This window comes from Pomacea canaliculata, linkage group LG1 (genome assembly GCF_003073045.1).
Source record: "Pomacea canaliculata isolate SZHN2017 linkage group LG1, ASM307304v1, whole genome shotgun sequence".
Lineage (NCBI taxonomy): Eukaryota > Metazoa > Mollusca > Gastropoda > Architaenioglossa > Ampullariidae > Pomacea > Pomacea canaliculata.
The window spans coordinates 4,315,258-4,334,798 of record NC_037590.1 but is presented as its reverse complement, the minus strand read 5'-3'; the positions used below and the strand labels follow the sequence as shown (position 1 = coordinate 4,334,798).

The 19,541-nt window shown below is 41.8% G+C and overlaps 2 protein-coding genes across 2 annotated transcripts in view; one reads left to right on the top strand and one right to left on the bottom strand.

Annotated features, from left to right (window-relative positions):
- LOC112566770 overlaps nt 1–19,541 on the bottom strand; it is a 31,866-nt gene that overhangs the window by 10,652 nt on the left and 1,673 nt on the right. The gene's annotated exons all lie outside the window — the stretch shown is intronic.
- On the top strand, nt 2,611–3,593 carry LOC112566777. Its single transcript, XM_025243131.1, has 2 exons — nt 2,611–3,027; nt 3,340–3,593. The coding sequence occupies exons 1-2, from the start codon at nt 2,659–2,661 to the stop codon at nt 3,397–3,399; spliced, it is 429 nt and encodes a 142-aa protein (XP_025098916.1). The 5' UTR covers nt 2,611–2,658; the 3' UTR covers nt 3,400–3,593.

Below are 19,541 nucleotides of genomic sequence, written 5' to 3'. Positions count from 1 at the left end.
AATTTGTTTAAAATTTGAACCCTGCATTATCATGTTATCTCGCCACCATCCGTGTAACACAGATGATAGGCAAGAAGTAAGGGTGGCAACATAGAGAAGGTCTATGATCAATCACTGGAGATAACGACACTTATTCTAACACATAAAGTGTGGTGAACTGGGTGTTGGCGAGATAACGAGATAACAAGACTGCAGATTATATTCATTCTGTCCCACGCCTATGAACAAACACAAAGTAGTTTCATTTGTCCAAAAGATAATCATCTAACAAGCAAATATAAATAAAGTGAAAAAATTAGGTGAAGAACTAAAATAAAAATTGTGATATTGAAATGAAACACTAGAACATGTCTTTTGGCAGCAGCTGATAAGGGTGGCTCTGGGAAACTGACTTTGCCAGGCGCCAACACATCGTAAGATAACTGAGATTTAATCCCTAAAAATTACTCCTCGTTAAAATTATATTTCTGTGAGTTCAAGAACCTAGAATATTTCAAATTCATGCACGCACGCATACACACATCCATCCACCTACCCTACACACACTGACACGCATACGCACATATAGAATAAGCACTTGCATCTCTTCTCTCCCCCTCCCTACATCCTCCCTCAGCGCGATATATGCTGACTCACTTGTAAAGGAGGGTGCTCTGACTTTGAACTTTGTTTAGGATATCCCACCCCAAGCTGCAAGTGAAACCTTGTACCTTTCTGGTGACTGGTGGAATGCAAGCACCACGCCTATCAACAAGAGTTCCTAAGGAGATGTGATCCATCAGTCTCGCAGACCAGGCCGTAGTTATGAAGCACCCTGCAGTACTTTACAAATATTGCTTTCTGTGACTCTAACCCAAGGAATCTTTGTCACTTGTTCATTACTACGAACCCCAGGAGTAAAGCCTTAGCGGGATCTAGACCCTGCTTTATAACCAAGGAGACAAGATGTGGCCCGTCACCGCAGAAAGAGTCTTAACTCGGAAATTTGAGATTTTGCAAAAGATGTACAGGTTCTGGCCTTTCTTTTGATACAGAAGTTGTTATTCTAGTCCTAAAAATTGAGTGAGTTATAAAGGTTTGAAGTTTGCAAGTACAGTGGTAGCCTTTTTGAGAAAAGCGGGTTTAAATATTTTCAGCAATTCCGTTAGTTTTTTCCTTAGCAACGGATACTTCTAATTGTTTACACTGTATTCACTTTTGATGACGATAAAATGCAGCACGCTACATCGTTTCGAGCATCAAAAAGTACACAGCAATGACTATTTGTGACTTTTAATGCCTCACCCTGTCAGTAAAATACACGTAAATAGAAGAAAAATGTTATTGTATTCTAATCAGCATGCACACTCACAGAGACAGCAGAATACTCAAAGATTATCTACTAGTCTGGCAAAAATGAGTAGAACATTAAAAAAAAAGTTGAAGAAAACTGCATGCTTTGACATACCGGAAAACTTGAGAACTGGCGGGTCACACAACTGAATAAACACTTTCCCCTTTTTAGTCAATAAAAATCACAAAATGTTCCAATGGCTTTCATGGATCAAAAGCTAATAATGCTTCGTCCATCAGAGTTTCAGATATTCTTTCGCCATGCTCTCGCCTTAAGCAGCACGGAAGGAGCGAGTTTCGTCCCCTTCAGCCAATCGCTTAGCACCTTTCCACTCGTTACCAAGGAGACTTCAGTGTCTGATCCTCCCATTGGATGCCGTATCGATCAACGATCAGATTTGTTTACCCCCTTAACTTTTGCAGACAAATCTTTAGATTAATTAATCTTTGAATCAGTCATTAACGAGATTGAAAATACAGACTCCGGGCTGTCTGGCAAGGCATAATATGATGGGGTTGTCACAGGGAAATCGTACCGAAACAGCTTTTGGATTTCGCCATTTTTCTGTGGAAATCGTTGACTAAAATCTGTTTTAAGACAATTTTTTTCTGTATTATTTACCTTGTTTATAAACGAACTAACAAAGGACTTAAATGAGTGTGGCAAACACGGTACCCAGCTAACCCCAAAACTTATTGAGGTATTTTATATTTTTTATAGAATAATTGAACATTTATGCAATCTACATACACATAAACAGCATGAGGTACACATAAGATAATACAAATAACAAATAACAAGACAATCCGTCTTCTACAATATAAGCAAAGTACACAAATCAAATCAGGTTTTAACATTAGCTGTATGTTGCAGTTATCTCGAGGCTCCTCTCAGTTACTTTAAAAGTCCCCACACCCTTTTTTAATACCCATAATACCGTTATTAATGAAATGACATGACTAAACGGGAACCATTGTTTCCAAATATACTAACCAATATGGCAATATGTCTAATATGATGTAGGCAGTTACAGATAGTATACTTATTTAAGAAGTCCTAACTTTTATTTTAACATATCAGTGTATTTTCCTGTTAAGTTGTTAACCAAAGGAATCCATTTGTAAAGAAAAGTCAAACTGCACAGAACTGACCGCAATCACCTTTCAGGGCCTCAACTACAAACTGCTCTATGCGACTTTTATTTCGTCACAGCGGGTCACAACTGAGATGACGCCATTGTTTATGACGTCGATAGGCGTCACCTAACAATTGACGTCACGCACTTTCCGTGAATCAAACTGCCGACACGGCAGACGTTTGAGGCAATGGATCGCAATAGCAAGAGGAACCAGAGAATGCAGCGCTCACAGTCGTCTGGGCCGAGTACGTCTGGAGTCAGGAGACACGGCACGCACACCAACCGTCGCAGCAAACGCGCGTCCGTCAGAGGTGGACAAGGGAGACGCTCGCTGCAGCAGCCAAAAGCGCAACGGGCCAGATACCAGAAGAGCGGACGCACAGGACGCAAGGCAACCAGGGGCAACGTCGGCTCAACGGGCAGAAACAGGGGCAGAAAAATGAACCGAAGCAAGGTCAGCAAAACGACCCGAAGCCAGGTCTTCATGGCGAACCGCCCAGGCCTGGCGAGAGAGGAGAACGGAGAAGCCAGCAGCCCTCAACAGGACCCGCCTTTGGTCAGTTGAGTTTTTCATTCTTCTTTTCCTTCTCTTTTTATTTTTAAAAAAGGTTGACGTAACATTCTTCACTCTTGGGATTGTTTATATGTAATGGGATACTACAAGTTAGATCCTTTCACGTCACTTTTGCTTATTTACTATAACCACTCACGTGTAAACAACTCAATGTTCCTGTAGTGATGTAGATCCTAGTCTACTTGTCCTAACGTTTGCAGTCTATATTACGTTACTGAATGAAATGTAGATAATGACAATGGAATTTTAAGCATTATTATTATTACATGGTGGGAAAATAATTTCCGATTACAGCAACAAGAGGCCAGTGCTGACGGGAGCCTGGAACCTAACGTTCAGAGTGAGAAAGCCTAACAGACATTAAGAGAGCTCTGCTCAGTCACGTGGTGTTTTATTTTCCCCTTCCCCACCCCGGTTTTAACCTCCGTTTTGAGGAGAAGGGGAAAGGGGTGAGTTTTAGAATAATTTTATATCGCTAAACGAAGAGAAAAGTCACAAAACATTTCTACCGCTTGTTAAACGTACTGCAATAAAGCTTGAAACAGAAAGAACGATTTATAAAAAAGGGAGAAAGATGAATGGTCATAACGCCTAAAGAGAGAGAGAAAGAGAAAGAGAGAGAAATAGTCATCACCTTCCATTTGCCATTTTTTGAAGTTCTAAAACAAGAAAACCATCGCATCCCACAGAAATGGTAAAAATCCGAAACTTATTAAATCCAATTTTCCTTTCGTTTTATGATCTTTCTCTGTGAATATCGCATACGCTGTCCTTGACTGTTCCACAAACACCATCATTCAAAATGATATCAAATGAGTATGAAACTGCAACATTTGATTGACATAATTGTCCTTGAGTTACCAACGAGGGCAACGACTTCCTTCGCTTCACAACTACGACGCCAGGTGAGAGACCATCTCTGTAAACAACACCTGAAGGTCTCGAGGTCATCCTACAGAGGTCAGGCTTGGAGTTCGATTCCCTGACAACCGCACGCCTGTCTGAGAGTCCCCCATTCTGCCACGCGTGTTATTATCTGATATATATAAAAACGGGGTGAGGGCGGAATATCTGAAGTTTGGGAAGCCGTGGAGGGCAATCAACCCAGTTTTACGTTACACCAGTCACAGAAGGGCGGCAGCAATCAACCCAGGTTTAGGTTACATCAGTCACAGCCTGGCCAGGATCCGCCTGGTTCATGGGAAGCAGGTGTAGGGAACAGACCGAGGTTCACAATTTATTGCCTGTAGGCCGGGAGCAGGCTGGTTTCCAGCGTACACCCTTTCCCCAACGTGGTGAGATTCCTTGGGTAACTGAGTGAAACACTCTGGTTTCTGCAGGCCAAGTGCTTGCTTTTATAACACGTAGAGAGAAGTAAAAAAGAAAAACGCTATTTAAAACTGATAATGACACGATGCACGTCTTCTTTAGAGTTCACACATACAAGAATTTCTCTCCCTTCAGCGTTTATTTGAAGTATTGTTAATTTAACGAAACTGAAGATCTGCCGGGGGATATGGAGTGTGGGAATTTTCTGCCGCTACTTGAGTTCAACACCGGCTCCGTCCTTTCTCATGCGCTTTTATTTGTCACTCACCCACACTCATTCCCTCTTTGCACCTGCCAAAAAGAAAAAAAAACCACCCTCAAGAAATATAAAAAATAAAAGAGGATGAAATTACCGGAAACAGTCTTTAACTTCATGATCGGAAAGAAAAAAAAGTTAGTCATGATTAGGTGTGACTTTAATACAAAGTAAAAAACCTTCACTTTTTTTTACGAGCAAGGGTTTTAAGGCTGAATTTAATGATTCGAGTCATTTCATGGCGTGCGCGGTTTTTATGGGGTAGGTATGATGTTAGAGAAGGGGTGAGCTTTGGAACGGGTGGCTGGGGAGACGGATCTCAAGAAAGAAAAATGAGAAGGGGAAAAACCGACGTGAAGAGCAACAAGATCGAGGGAAACACGCACCTGGCGAGTTGTCGGCAGTTAAAAGGTTTGATTGGCCCAGAACCTTTCCTTCCACGCAATCCATCAGTAGATTAATGTCATTCGCTACACAAAAGATGTGTACCCGGGGTCAGGTTGGGGGTCGTACACAGAAAGTACCACTGAGTTCATCGAGAACATGCACTTCTAGTGTGATACTCAGGATCCGTACATAGGCGAAGTACACATTTCCAATGACAAACCGCAAGGGAAATAACAGAATTCTCTGGGGTCTGCTAGAAAAAAAAACTGAGATTGAAAGGTCAGAGCTCCTGGGGGTCTGCTGGAGGAAGTCAGTGTTGAGCTTGTTTTCGTCCTTTTCCTGTAAAAACCTGACTGAGTTGTCCACATTGGACGTGTTATTCGTATCGTTAAATGTTTCTTGCTCCATACTTCTAGCTTCTATCCAGGCTGCAAGGAGGGCGCAATCAATTTGAATCTCCAACTCGTCCTAATCTCAGACCAAGACCGGTCTTTTATTTTCATTTCACTGTATCCCGTACCCGGGGGTACCCGTCGTAGGGAGGTGAAGATGGGGCGCGGGTCTATTAACAGAGAACAACTGCAAGCGGCTGTCGTATTCTTCTAAGAAGCTGTTGATAAGCAAACATGGCAGGATATGAAAACAAAATAAAAAATAATAAAATGAAATAAAATAAAAAAAGAAATAAAATGAAATGAAACAAAGAATGAAATAACACGAAATGAAATAAAATAAAGAATGAAAATAAGATTGAAATGAAATAATGAAAAAAGTAATGGAAGGTCTCTTTGAGTACTTAAAGTCTTCTAAAACAATTTGACGACATTAAGTTATTTTGTATTAAAGAAAAACTTTTTAGTCAATGCCTTATTCTTGTTATCTTCAACAAAGGCTAAAAAAGAAAAGTTAAAGAGTCGCATGGTGCAGTAGTTGTAAGAGCAATAACAAGTAGTAAGAGCAGTAACAATTAGTTGTTTGCCATAGAAAATAGGATCTAGCCCATTATAAATCAGGGACTGATATGCCGGGTGGGATGGAGCTCCTGCCCCTCATTCATCAGCCTGCTGCTGCTGCTGCTAAACAAACTTTCGAACTCTCGATCTTCTCGTCTAGGTAAACAAACAGAGCAAAAGGCATCTACTAACCTGGACCATGGGAATGAAGGGGAAATAACATATTGGTATATTTTTCAAGCATCTAGTGTCACAAGCTCCCCCTGAAACTGATTCTGTCCCTCAGTTCCCAGGGTACTATCTCTCAGCTAGCATGGACATCCGGGTCCTAGCATCTGGCGATTCCTGTATCGTGGTTCTGCTACATTTGATGTCGGCGGGTAAGGAGTGCAGCCCCAACATTTAATTGGCCTCGCAGACCTGGTTGTCTGAGCACTTGAACGCAAACTGGGCAACACAGTCCGCCCGTCCTCCCAGCATGCTTTGCTTTTAGGAAAAGAAGCAGTTACAATGTTGGGATAAGAAGAGAACCAAATTCAAGACTCCGATGCTTAAACACTAACTGAAAATGCATTGGGTAACGTATTCAGAATTCACCTTATCTAGAATCTCACCAACAGCTTTTATTATCCATATTACATACTTCTATTCCAGAAAATCTCTGTTCATCTCTCTCCCACTCTCTGAGAGAGAGATGGTTAGGGTATACTATACGCATGTGTGTGTGTGTGCAGACATTCTCAGGGAGAATTGGTGAAGGAAGAAGAATCTCGGGTGGATAAGCGTGTATCGTGCCTCCGTGAGCACACCACAGTTTCCAACCAAGCTCTGGAAACTTCTCCAAGTGCACCTCAAAAACACATACATCCGGGTCAAGGGCTGCACTAGTCGTAATTTGCTGCCGGAGCCCTCGGCATCAACAGCAGCTGGAGGGCAGCTGGAGGAGAGGGCTGAGTCAAGTGTCAGGATTTCCATTGATCCTCCGATGATTACGTTAGCGGACGGGCAGAAATCCAGGTCGTGAAACCGTTTGATCTGGCACCGTCTAGGTTTACAGCCCCCCGTAGCACGACTGCAGTCGCAGTGGATGTAGAGGATGTTGTATGGGGAGTAGCAAGGAGCTGGTGGTCTGTCTGCCACACGTTCGTGGCGGCTGCCGCACAGAAAGTCTCTAGCGGTAGAACTCAAAAGAAGAAAAATAGGAAAAGGAAGTTTTATCAATGACAGGGAATGATATCAATACAGAAAATGATACACTGGTGCAGGAAATTACCAATATATACTATCAATCTTTATATGAAGTTCCAGACAGACTGTCACTCAGAGAGAAAAATGTTGAACAACTATCAGAAAGCATATTTTTTAAACGTGTCTGAGCTCAGTACAAGATAGTGTTCCTGAAAGTCTGGATAGCTTTCCGTTCTCAAAATAGACCAACGAACCTTACCGTACACCAAAAATCGCAACAAATGTGTGACATCGTGAATACCCTTGAGGTAGGGGAAGTGGGGAGGGAGAAAGAAGGGTAACCGTTCTGAGGACATAAACTATAAATACTCAAGATGCTTGACACCTTTTTGTGTATTGAGATCTTTATATACTTCTACCTCAAAAAAAAAAAAAAAAAAACTAATCCGAAAGGTCGGAAAACAATATTTTAGCGGGGTATGGCCATTTGAAAAAAAAATCCCTCTGGTAGATATTTTTTAAGAGGCAAAACTGAAAGCAGGAGACTCCGAGGGAGTCAGATACGACAAAACTGAGATTTCACAGCCTCGAAGAACCTTGATTGCACAGTGCTATTAAATTAATCTTGAAAAACTTAATTAATCTCATGGATCAAGTGTTGATTCCCTGGGTGAAGAAAATTGTATACAATACGTTCAAAAACCTAAACCGGTAACGATCATGTAGGATCTTCTGACCATTTAGAAAAAAATATTATAAGCATTAATTTAAAGATTATATAAAACAGATCTTTACCTAATATTGAGCACTTTCCATATTGATATTATTAACGAACTAACCCAGGAAATCTCTTGACAATTAGCAGGGCGTCTTCTTAGACTAACAGAAAACAAATAAATTTTAATAAGTTCCTCCCCTGGAATTTAAAGAGAATCTCGTTCAATGATGTTTTTTCAATGTCTTAAAGCAGCGAGGGCGTAAATATTTTTTTTACAACTTAAAGTTGTTTGTTTGTAAAGAAACTCGAAGGTGTGTGAGGGTACGACACCTCGTGTTACCTTGCCGTACGACTCCGCGAGCGAAGATAGTCCGCGAGATGGCGCTAAAAGACCTTTCTCACCTAATCAGGGCGTACCTGAGAAATCCAAACACACACTCTTCTTTACTTATCTCAACAGATTTGATTGAAATTTGACGGACCCGTGAGCTTCATAACACTTCCTTTGTTGATAATGTCTCAGTCTCGCAAGAGCTCGACCTGACCTGACGTGACCTCACGCATGCGCAGTGCCGTACTTCGCAGATGGAGTGTGGGCACGAAAACAAGAATAATAAACAGTGGGAGATTGCAATCGTGTTAATATCTTGTTTTTAACAAAGGCCATGATGTTAGTTTTTTGTTTTCAGTTTTCTTGCGAATTTAAGTGAGGTTGTTTATGAGACGGATGAAAAGGGCGGTGTGTCCAGAACGGTTTCAATCAAGGGGAGAACAGTTCAAAAAATATCCTGCCCCTTCTGTTCCTTTCCCAACACACAGGTATGCATGCATTCATACACACACTAGACAGATTGTTTTGTGACAAAAATAAGCATAGACACATATTACACCCTCAAAATTCAACCCTCACACCAGTAGGCGCGTGCACACACGCACACACACTCCAACCCCTTTAAACACACACCCCACTACCACGGGCACAGCAATGTCACTCACACGAGTAAGCACCTGAACTACGCCCTGGTAGAGGAATAGTTTCTTGGGAAGACTATCATCAACAAGAAAACCATCTGAAGCTGATAGGAGAGGAATAGCTGTATAACAGTTTGTGTTTATCCGTAGTACAAACCATAGCAACGAAGCTAGGTAGTATTTTTATATTTATGTGTTGCATATTTCTTTCATAATGACACCGATAACAAGCCATCCGACGAGAAAAAGTCACAACAAATGCTAGTATTAACAATAACACGAACATTATTAGTGATAATAACATTAGTATCAACAACAACAGCGACAACAATAATACAAAAAAGTTGTGTTGACAGTAAAAACACAAGACTTAGCCAACAAGACAATAGCACTGGAGGATCTGGATTTCTCAAAGCTAAATTTTGAAATGTCAACAATAACATGTTTTCACGTGATCTGATTTGATGCAGTGATTGGCTACAAATAACACCAGGAGTTGTAACTAAGGAATGTGAGGGAAAAAAAAAAGTGGAATGCTTTGTAGAGTTGTCATCTCAGTCTTCCCCACATCAGTTCCCACTTATTACATTCTTACACTTTTAACATTCTGACACTTGTTAGGGAGTCGCACTTGAGGATGGCCAGTTAGCAAAACACAAAACACACAGCTAGACCACATTGGCATCGTCATCATCAACATCATTTGATTTTTCTGCTCGAAGAGAATAACCAGAAGACACAACTGCTTTGGAGAGAAAAACAAAGTAAAACAATATTAATCGAGGGCTGTTATGATTCGCAAAGACTGGAGGCGAGGCCCATGGAGGATTTTGTCTCTGTTGGACTGTTTATCGTCTGCAGCGTCGATTGCCCGCGGCAAGAGGGTGGCTGGGCCCCGGGTTAGCCGGGTGAGATTCACCGGGGTATCATCTGGCCATCGCCATGTAAACAATCCTACAGGCAGAAGTCTCCACCGTTGTTTGTGCTGCACAAGCTTATCTGAGGCCTCGGTTTATATCCTTTTCCAACTTCAACCCGCCTAGCGGTGAAACTTCACAGACGCCATGCTGCTTCCATGGGTGACCTCATCCAGACTCCGCTCCTCCAAACCTCCAGGCGCTCACAAATGTTTATTGAAACAAAACGCAGGGAAGGCATGTGCTACATCATTTATTTTTCATTCGATTTCAGTTCAGAAATCTCATCCGCTATAATCTGTTTCTTTGTCAAAAAAACACGACCTTTCAAAGAAAAGTGGTGAGGGATCCAGTGGGATTACAAAGTGGCAGGAATACAGACTTCGTGGCATCGGAACGCCAAGATACACAAAGCTTTTACACGGAAACAGTGTAGCAGAACAAATTGCTAATATTTTCTCGGACGATAAGACTGTAACCTCTTATAAAATGTACACTCCCGACAAGAATTTAAAGGAAAACTGTAGCCCATTAACTTTCATGTATGTGGTGAATCGCTAATATCTGCCCTCCATAGCAATGTCGTAATTTTTAGCAAAATAATTGGACATATCTAGCTTATCTTTCGGAGGTATCTCTGTATGTACTATATGACAGAAATAATATTACTTTCCGTCTATAAAAGTGCAGTACATGCATGAACACACACACACACACACGCACGCGCGCGCGCCTGGACGCACTCGTGAACATCACGGAAAGCAGAAGCACGCGCCACGCCCAAAATGTTTGGTAGACCAGACACTGAAAAAGCATTTGCTCTGCTTGATGATGTTTTTGTACTGTGTCTGATCTGTTTGCACTGGAGCAATTTGTAACATTTTGTAGGCGGCGGCCTGATGTCGTCTCGCCAGGCACTGCTGTCTTTACGATCACATTTCCTTCTTTAAAGCAATCGTGTTTTCAAAATCTGGTTTACAGGCCTGTGATGTTTTATGTTAAAATCTGTTTCATTTCTGGAAAAAGAATTAAAATGAAAACTGTTTTTGTCAACTTGACAAATTTTTTAATTGAGAAACTAGCTGAGAAGTGTTGTGTAAAGGGAAATAACCGGGGGTAGCTCGTTGGTTGTAAGAGTTACCTGTGTTTAAAGTAGTTTTGTTTCTTGAAGGAGTATATCTGTTTGTGTCAAACAGTAATCAACATAAAACTCAACCAGACAGTGTCGAAACATGTGGGACTAAGTGGTTGTGGATGTACCCAGGAACAAAGGAGACCGAGGAACAAGCCTGGAGGCGTTTCGCACTTCAAAGGAGCAGACGATGTGGTGCCGATACCTACCACAGACTGTGGGCGATCGCTCAGGTAGGACCGGAACCAGTTGAAAACAGTGCCAGAGACCGAAATTAGCGAGAAGGTGCTGAATAAGAAGGTCAAGGTAAGTACATCAAAAGGAGGTTGGGCCACTTGGAGGAGGAGTTGGACCAGCACAACCTTTTCAAGTATTTTGGACAGAAAAGGGAAGATTGGAAACAGGATGATAGTTCTTCAGGTTATTAGAGTAGAGGCTGGATTTCTTTATAAGTGAAGTGATGACAGCGTGCTTAAAACAACGGGAGTGTAGCAACAGTCGACAAGGAGAAGCAATGTAAAGACTTTTCCAAGGTGTTATATTCGTTACATGTAAATATTAAAACAGGACTTCTACAAATCATTTTTGTTTGCTTTTGTTTGCTTTTGCAAGTGCAAAAGGAATTAATTCCTTCACCAAAGTCAGGTTGGTACAATCGCATAACAGGCTTTCGTGTCCAGATATAAGAATAGAATTTATGAATTTAAATATTTATGAGATTTGACAACCAGTTGAATACGTTTCCATTTGTCTGTTCACCCAACCTACATCCGTCGATCTACATTTCTCGTCATCAGGATAAACTGTTGCCGCACATAAACCGTCATAAAGATGGCAGCCGTTTACTTGCCTACCTCAGGCAGCGGAATAAACTTGCCTCGGGACAGATTTGCTCTGCTGGAAGGAATCACGACGGCCAGTGCAAATGGAGCGAGGTGAAGCAGATAAACTGTAGTGAAATGGTGTCTTTTCCTCCGATAAAAACAACTCACCTGCCAGCAGGTAGAGATAAACAACTCACACTTGGCCCGAAGAAAATCGCTTGCAGACTCAGCCCTCTTTGGAGAAAAAAGTCTTCGATATTTAAAAGTGTTCAGCGAATGAGTTGAAAGTATACTGTGTACTGTAGGTGGTGATGGATATTAGGAGGAAACTTTTAATGTAAACACTTCCAGTCTACAACTAAACAACATGGTTTTACTAGGAAATAAGCTTTCCTCCCACAACAGCGAACTTTAAAGAAGAAAAAAAAAAATTAGACCAACCAAGCCTAGTTTCTTTCTCTTCAAAGACATTTAAATGTCGTCCTTAATTTAGTCTTCACATGATACTCTTACACATAAAAAGCCAGTACCACGTGGATCTTAATATTCATTAAGATTGGCTGATAGTGAATTGTTAATGCAAAGACCACGTGGAGCTTAATATCATTTAGATTGGCTGATACTGAGTTTTTAATGCTGCTGACTGTGAAATGATTCAAAACACATTCAAGTTATTACCACATATATGTTTTAGCAATAATGGATTTTTCTAGATGTTATCCGTCAAACCCGCTGGCATGGCATACATCGCCATCAGTCTACGTGAACACACTGCAGCTGACTGCAGCTGATTGCAGCTGACTGCAGCTGGCAGTAATACATCAGCAGAAGTCTGCCGCCTGCAGCAGAAAAAATACTATCTATTAAATAACATATCGGGCGTATACATTTTTATCTGTGTGTAAAGCTGGACCATTCATTGAAACATGAGATGAGACTGCCTTCATCACAAGTGCGATAACGGTCTGGGCGCTTCCTCATCAGCCGCTGGCTGACATGGGTTGTTTACAAAATATCTATTTAAAAAGGAGTTTTATATAAAGCTCTTCTGTTCAAGTGACTTTAGAACTGAGGTTTGCTAAAAGAATTAATGATTTAGCTCTTCTCAAAACCACGTTTCCCTCTCTTCTTGTATCGCATCGCGTGACAGAAGAATGAGTCGATTTTCAGGCTGCCATATAGAGCAACAGAGAGGCGAGAAATATTAACCATAATCAGCATTTTCTGCTTTACTTAATAAAACAACTGTAATACCCTGGGCAGCAAAACGTACGCTAACATCTGACAAAAAAAAAAAACACAAAAAAACAACAACAACAAAACAAAACAAAACAAAACAAAACAAAAAACAAAAAAACCAACAATTAAAAAAAAAATCCCCCCAAAACCGAACAAACCCCGTTGCCTTCATCTCATGCAAAGTTCTTTGTTTAAAAACTAAGTCACGAAAATATTACACAAACTAATGACTAATGAGCTTAACTATAAAGAGTTCCATCCCCCAGTGGCCTTAATGCCTGCAAACATGAGCGGTTCATCATGTCTACACCATAACCTTCACCACCCTGATAAATTAGGTACCCCATTTTTTCTGCTGGGTGGGTAAAAGAAATTTTTACTAACATTTGGAGTTTCCATGATATATTTTGTAAGGATATGATTTCGCCGATTTTCTGCAGCTTTATCCACATTTAATAGTTTTATTTCAGATTAATTATAATTTTCTAGATGGCCAGACGATGAACCTCACCCGGCTAACCCGGAGCCAAGGTTAATTATATTTTTCTCTGGAACATTTCATCACTCCTTCAGCGGGTGAAATTCAGTCTCCATCAGTTCAAAAGCAGGGACTCCTAAAACTTTTATACCAAAATCTTTGATTGCCTCAGAATCCATCACATACAACGTCTCATTACAATGTTTTGTAATTTTGTACATATACCCTTTCTTTTTGTTTTGTTTTATCTTTTTTCTACTTATGTTGGGAATTTGGTTTCTTTTTGGCATGGCTTCGAGGGCTAGAAAAAGAATACTTTGCTTATTTTATTACGCTCGTTAATAAAGGTTTGTCTCTCCCTCTCTCTCTCTCTCACGCACACACATTAGCTAGGAAGAGGGGAAGAAAGACTAGGGTAGAACATAAACATCCAGTAGGTAGAACAGCGAGTGAGAGAAGGGCAGACGACAAAAGAAATGAAATGACTGCCGATGTAACGGGATGAAACTTCCTAGCAAGACTAAACTTCTCAGTATAGTCTGCGCATGCGCATGAAGCGAAAGTTCACTTCGTTATCACTGCATAACCATTTTTTTTTCTTTTCTTCGCCGAGTTAATAAGTAAAATAGTAAAAGTAAAAATTTTATAGTAAATCGGCGAAGAAAAGAAAAGAAAAAAATGGCTAAGCAACGATAATGAAGTGAACTTTCGCTTCATGCGCATGCGCAGACTATACTGAGAAGTTTAGTCCTGCTAGGAAGTTTCATCCCGTTACACCGACTGTGATGTTGGCGCCAGGCGGGGCTGAGGAAGACTGGCAAAGCACGACTGCGAATATCCGTCTATCACACGTGGTAATAACCGTGGTGATGACTGTGACAATAAACCTAGTTCCCTGCAGGAGGCTGCAAGTCTTGCAGACCTTCATGTACACTGTGAACACAGGCAAGGGCCGTTGTTCACTCAATCGTGATGTCATACAAGAAACAGACCAAGTTATGTGACCCTTTACAGATTACTTCTCTTTGCAGTAAGTCGGTTCCTTTCCAAGACAGTTTTTGAGTAAACAATGTTTTTTTTCAAAAAAAAGCCACTCACATATTCATAATCTACCAGCAGGATGGGCTTCAGTTCCAACTTGTGACTTAGCCGAAAATGCCGTTCACACTTGACTTGATAATCATTGAGACAGAACCTTAGTGTCCAGACTACAGCGGTTATAACTAATTCTTTGATATCAGTGTATGTGTTTAAGAAAAAGTCGTCCCCCTTATTTGAAGTCATTGCCCCGCTGCCTCACCTTCGCCAACAAACTATGGAGTCAGGTATCCGTTTCTATCAGCTGTGTCTACTGGGTGAAGTTTGCTGCGTCACGCGGGTATCGAACCCGCGCTCTTCTGGGTTCGGACGACAGTGTTCAAGTCACTCGGCTTATCCTTTGTGTGTGATGAACTGTGGGTCTGAAATTCAGCGGCGGTCTTGACCAGAAAACACAGCATGAACCTCAAACCACTTTGTCTTGCTGTTGCTGACCACATCGGCATCCTGGGACCGCGACTCCTGCCACGACCTCCACGCGCTGACCTATTAGGGAATGTGCACGCACGACTGTATTATGAGCATTCAAGTACAAATGTGCGCGCACCGACTTTTTCGTTTCTAGTTCACGATATTTTTTCTCAAACGGTCTCCTCCTTCTTCTGCAAATGATGGACAAAATGGGAAAATCACGATGATGAATTCCGCATTGTCGAAAGCCTTTTTCTTGTTGTTGCTGCTGCTCCATCTCTCTAGACTGACAGACTGATCGACGGACAGACAAACAGAAAGAAAAAGAACGAACGAGCGAAAGAAAGAACCTCTAGTTACAAATTTTTAGCGTCCTATTGACTGGTTACTTTTCTTATGCGCGGCTTCAGCATCACGTGCCTTACAGCCGCCTCCCTGCCTGGACGCCGAAAGGTTTTGCTCTGACCCTGCACCAAGAATGCTTACATCACCATTCTTACACTGAGTCAAACGTGTAAAGGTCGAATACAGCCCTCGGAGAACCTGGTCCTGTCCCTGCTGGTAGTAAGCGAACCTGCGTTCTCTACCTGTCAGGGTCTAGCGATGCCCTCAGGTGTCTTCGCGGGCCTTCAGGTGGGTCCGCCACCTCCACAGGTGCTCGACAGTTCTGGGAGGTTCTGGCGTTATCTGCGGGGTCATCGCTGCCGTCGGGCAGCCTGGCAGCAGCTGTGGCAGAGCTGACGAGGGTACACCACTCAACGTGGGAAAAAAACTGACCTATTTCTTGTGACCGGAGTGCATGCGTGTTCCTGCGCCTGCGTGCATGTACGCGCGCACGTGCTGACAAGAAACCTTGCATGTAAAACACAAATTTGCTTCAGATGAGTCCTGCGATCAGTTTCAGCTTTAAAAAAAATGTTTCCTGGGATCATCCTTTGAGGCAGTGTCTTGGAGCCGACCTTGTTTCTTCTGCCAGCGTGTTTCTGATCATCGGGTGGAGAAGTGAGCGCAGTTGCAGGGTTGAGGCTAAATGCCGGAAATGTAACCGAGTACGAGAACCATATGCCGATATGGGGAGTGGATGTAGGTCAGCCTGGAATACGTTAACAAGTCCTGGCCTATATAGCTATATGGAAACAGAATTTGGGGGATGTTGCCAGCCAATATTTTGTCTTACTCGATTTGTCCCCATCCCCCTTTTATTTTACGGTGTATGTCCTGTCCAATCACGAAGACATTTTTTTTTTTTAAAAAAAGACAACAATTTTAAGGATAGCAAAAGCGATAAAAATTTGTCAGGAGCTATTTAATATTGCCAGCCAAATAGTTTTAAAACTCGGTTCATATCACTACACTGTGTTTCTCGCTTCAACAATAAGCGTTGCGGAACAACAAAGGTGCTGTAGTGAGGGATCAAGTACAGCGTGGAGCTTAGATACTTCTATATCTTTACTTTATAACAAACATATACCTCTGTGTGCATTGAACCCTATAACCCTGACTAGCATATACCTCTATATGACTGTAAGCTCACAACCCTGGCGAGCATGAATAAGCTAAAGCATCCTTCCCTCGCCCTAATAAACACCGGCATCCGAACCGGAAGGTGACGAGTTCGATCTTCGTGTGGCTCAAAGAACTTCCCCGAGTCGACCCAGATGTCGGGAATGAGTTAGAGCTGGAATGAGTCTAGAGTTAGAGAACACGAAGCGAAAGAGCGGAGAGGAGACTGGAACCACCCTGGCAAAATTGCGGTCCCTAAAACCTCACTGATAACGGATGTCTGGTAACTTCCACCAACGTTGAATCGCGTGCCGAGTCATCTGCCCAGTGTAAGTAAAAGATAAAAGACCCCACAGCCGATCGTGGTTCACCGTGTCTATCCAAGTTTTATGGAAGGTAAGGCCTAACCATCTCCTCTCTTGATAAATCAGGTACCAAACTTCAGCTCAAAAAGTTAAAACTAAAAAAAAAAAAAAATGGTTAAAGATACTTTTCATCAATCAGTCTTAAAATTCATGACCTGGATCTAATTAACCCAACCAGCGTTAAATTATATAACCAACTGGCAAAAAGCAGAACTAAACCGATAGGTCCAGTGCTCTTTCCATCGTTTTCTTCGAACAGGGCGTAGGAGTGTGATGGTGAACAAAGCGAGCTCTGTTCTTATCATTGCCCTGATGGAGCTCGAACCTGGCATACCAAAGCATCTATCTAGACAATCAGAAACCAGCTTCCCCCGCGCCCTAGTCCAAACAGCCTCTAAAACCGAGGGCGGAAAGCACGCGCTTGTTATTGTGTTTACATCCATTTGCTGCCGGCTTCATTTCAAGACTCGGTAGGAAGCAAGTGCAGTCAATATAATACTCTGCATCCCTTTTTAAGCGCTCACTTACTTGACATTTATAGAATGCACTCACGGAGTAGTGTACGCGTGTTGTGTGTGTGTGTGAGAGAGAGCGCGCATACACACTTTCGTGCGTGCCCGAGAGAAACAATAAGACTGAGGGTATAAGACAGAACGGGAATGAAGAATTGGTCAGATTGAGAACTGAGAAATTTTATTCCCTTCTTTTCCTTTTGTTTCAAAGCGAGACTAACTTTTTTTTTACTTCCTAAATTTCATCTGATTTGTTGAAATAGCTTGACATACGTGAAATTAATATTCATAATCTACATATAAAATTATTTAAATCCTGGCATGTTGAAAGAACTAGTAATGATTAAGAAGTATTTCAAGATATTCATATCTATGACACCTTTATATGTTTGCGGTACATGCAAGTGATGTCGAGAAGGTTGCCACCGCCCTCGCTACAAAGTTGTCCCCGAGAGAAGCGTTATCTCTTAACTCCTCACTTCCGAAGATTACGAGATAATCACGAACTTGTATTACTGGACAGCTGGCAGACGATTTTTCTAGTTAACTACTAAAACGAGGCATGAGACTACAAAGCTTCCGGTTTAGTCACATTCATTGTTTAGGCTCGCCGAGACTATCAGCGGATAACTTCGCAAGAGACTAAGCGTTGGTCTCGGCAGACAGACATCAGTCCACCTACACACGTCCATGAGATAATCTTACATTTACGTACCTACATACAGATATACGTACACTAGTCAGTTTAAAATACAGTTCTCCACTTTGCAAAGGTAAACTTGTTCCAGTGATAAATTAAGATTTGTAAAATAAAGTCCCGATACTTCGTTGTCAAGTACGTTTCCAGGCCATTAACTCTATAAAGTACTGCGCGGTCAAAGGGCATTTCCGGGTGACATCACGCAGCAGCAGCTTATCTCTGCTGGAGGGCTTTTATAGTCGTTGTCGAAGAGAAACCAAATGCTCACCCCACCTCTTCAACCTTTGTCACGCCTGTTAACCACCATCTCCAGCGGCATCCCACGTGATGTCGGCCGCGTTTAGATGCTTCTACTATAATAAATCGTGGTTTCCGATATATGATACTAAAAATGGTTATGGTAGCTTATATTTTGTAAAGAATATCTGAAATGATACAAAAACTAAAAAGAAGAATTTGTTATACTTCAAACAAGCTTTGCGATATTTCCACGGAGGTGATATTTGCAAGCGATGCTGAGAGTTGGCGAGGTAGCTCTTAAGACAACAGACGCGAGATAACATCAGTGAGGAGAAGTGCTGCTGCTTGAGAAAAAAAGTGAAGGCCAGATAGCATTTGGAAGCCAAGACTTAAGAAGTGAATAATATTTAGAACCTGAAAAACAATTTTACGATTATTGTAGCCAGTGTTCCTGCAAGGATTTTGCAGAAGATGGAGGTATTATACAGGCTTTAGGGGAAATCACGCACTCTACATCATGACGTGTATATTAATGATGGCTCTATAGTGTAGGTATCTGAGCTGCTAAACATTTTTTGAAAATGGAATTCACTGATATTATCAGTGATGTTAAAAGGCTTAGATGTGTTTCTCCTCTGTCACCTGTTCTCCTGTCGCGCCCATCTCATTCCTACGTTCGGATATCACTTAGCGTCACGTTGATTTTGTACACCGTCCGTTGCACTACTTGCACTTCTTGCAACTTCTACTCCCAGCTGTACTGCATGTACTTACACATGTGTGTGTTTGTGTGTCCCTCTCTATCACACGCACACACACGCACGCACGCACGCATACACGCAGACACACAGGCTACTTGCTATCCGAATGTAGATGATCCCTTCGAATGAAAAGCTCTGTCTCGTGTAAGGATTTAACGGCTCTTAATACCTCAAGGGAGGGGCGAGAAGAGTGCCGAGGCGTCGAACCTCTGAAGTATCATAAAGTTCCACAGTTTCAGTTCACAATGAGGTTAACGTGAGAAAACACAAAGTTTGGACTTTGGTCAACATTTTGATCCATACTCCAATGTCCCGTACCATCGCAAGAAAAAGGAAAAGAAAACAACCAACAAACAATAACTAAATCAGACTAAGCAAAGAAAATGAAGCAGCATCATCATTATTATCATCGTCGTCATTGGCTTTCGTTGACCTTCATACACAGATTTGCCAAAATTGTCATTTTCCAAGTTAAGAAGGGCCTTTGGTTATTAAGAAACATCAATAAAAGGC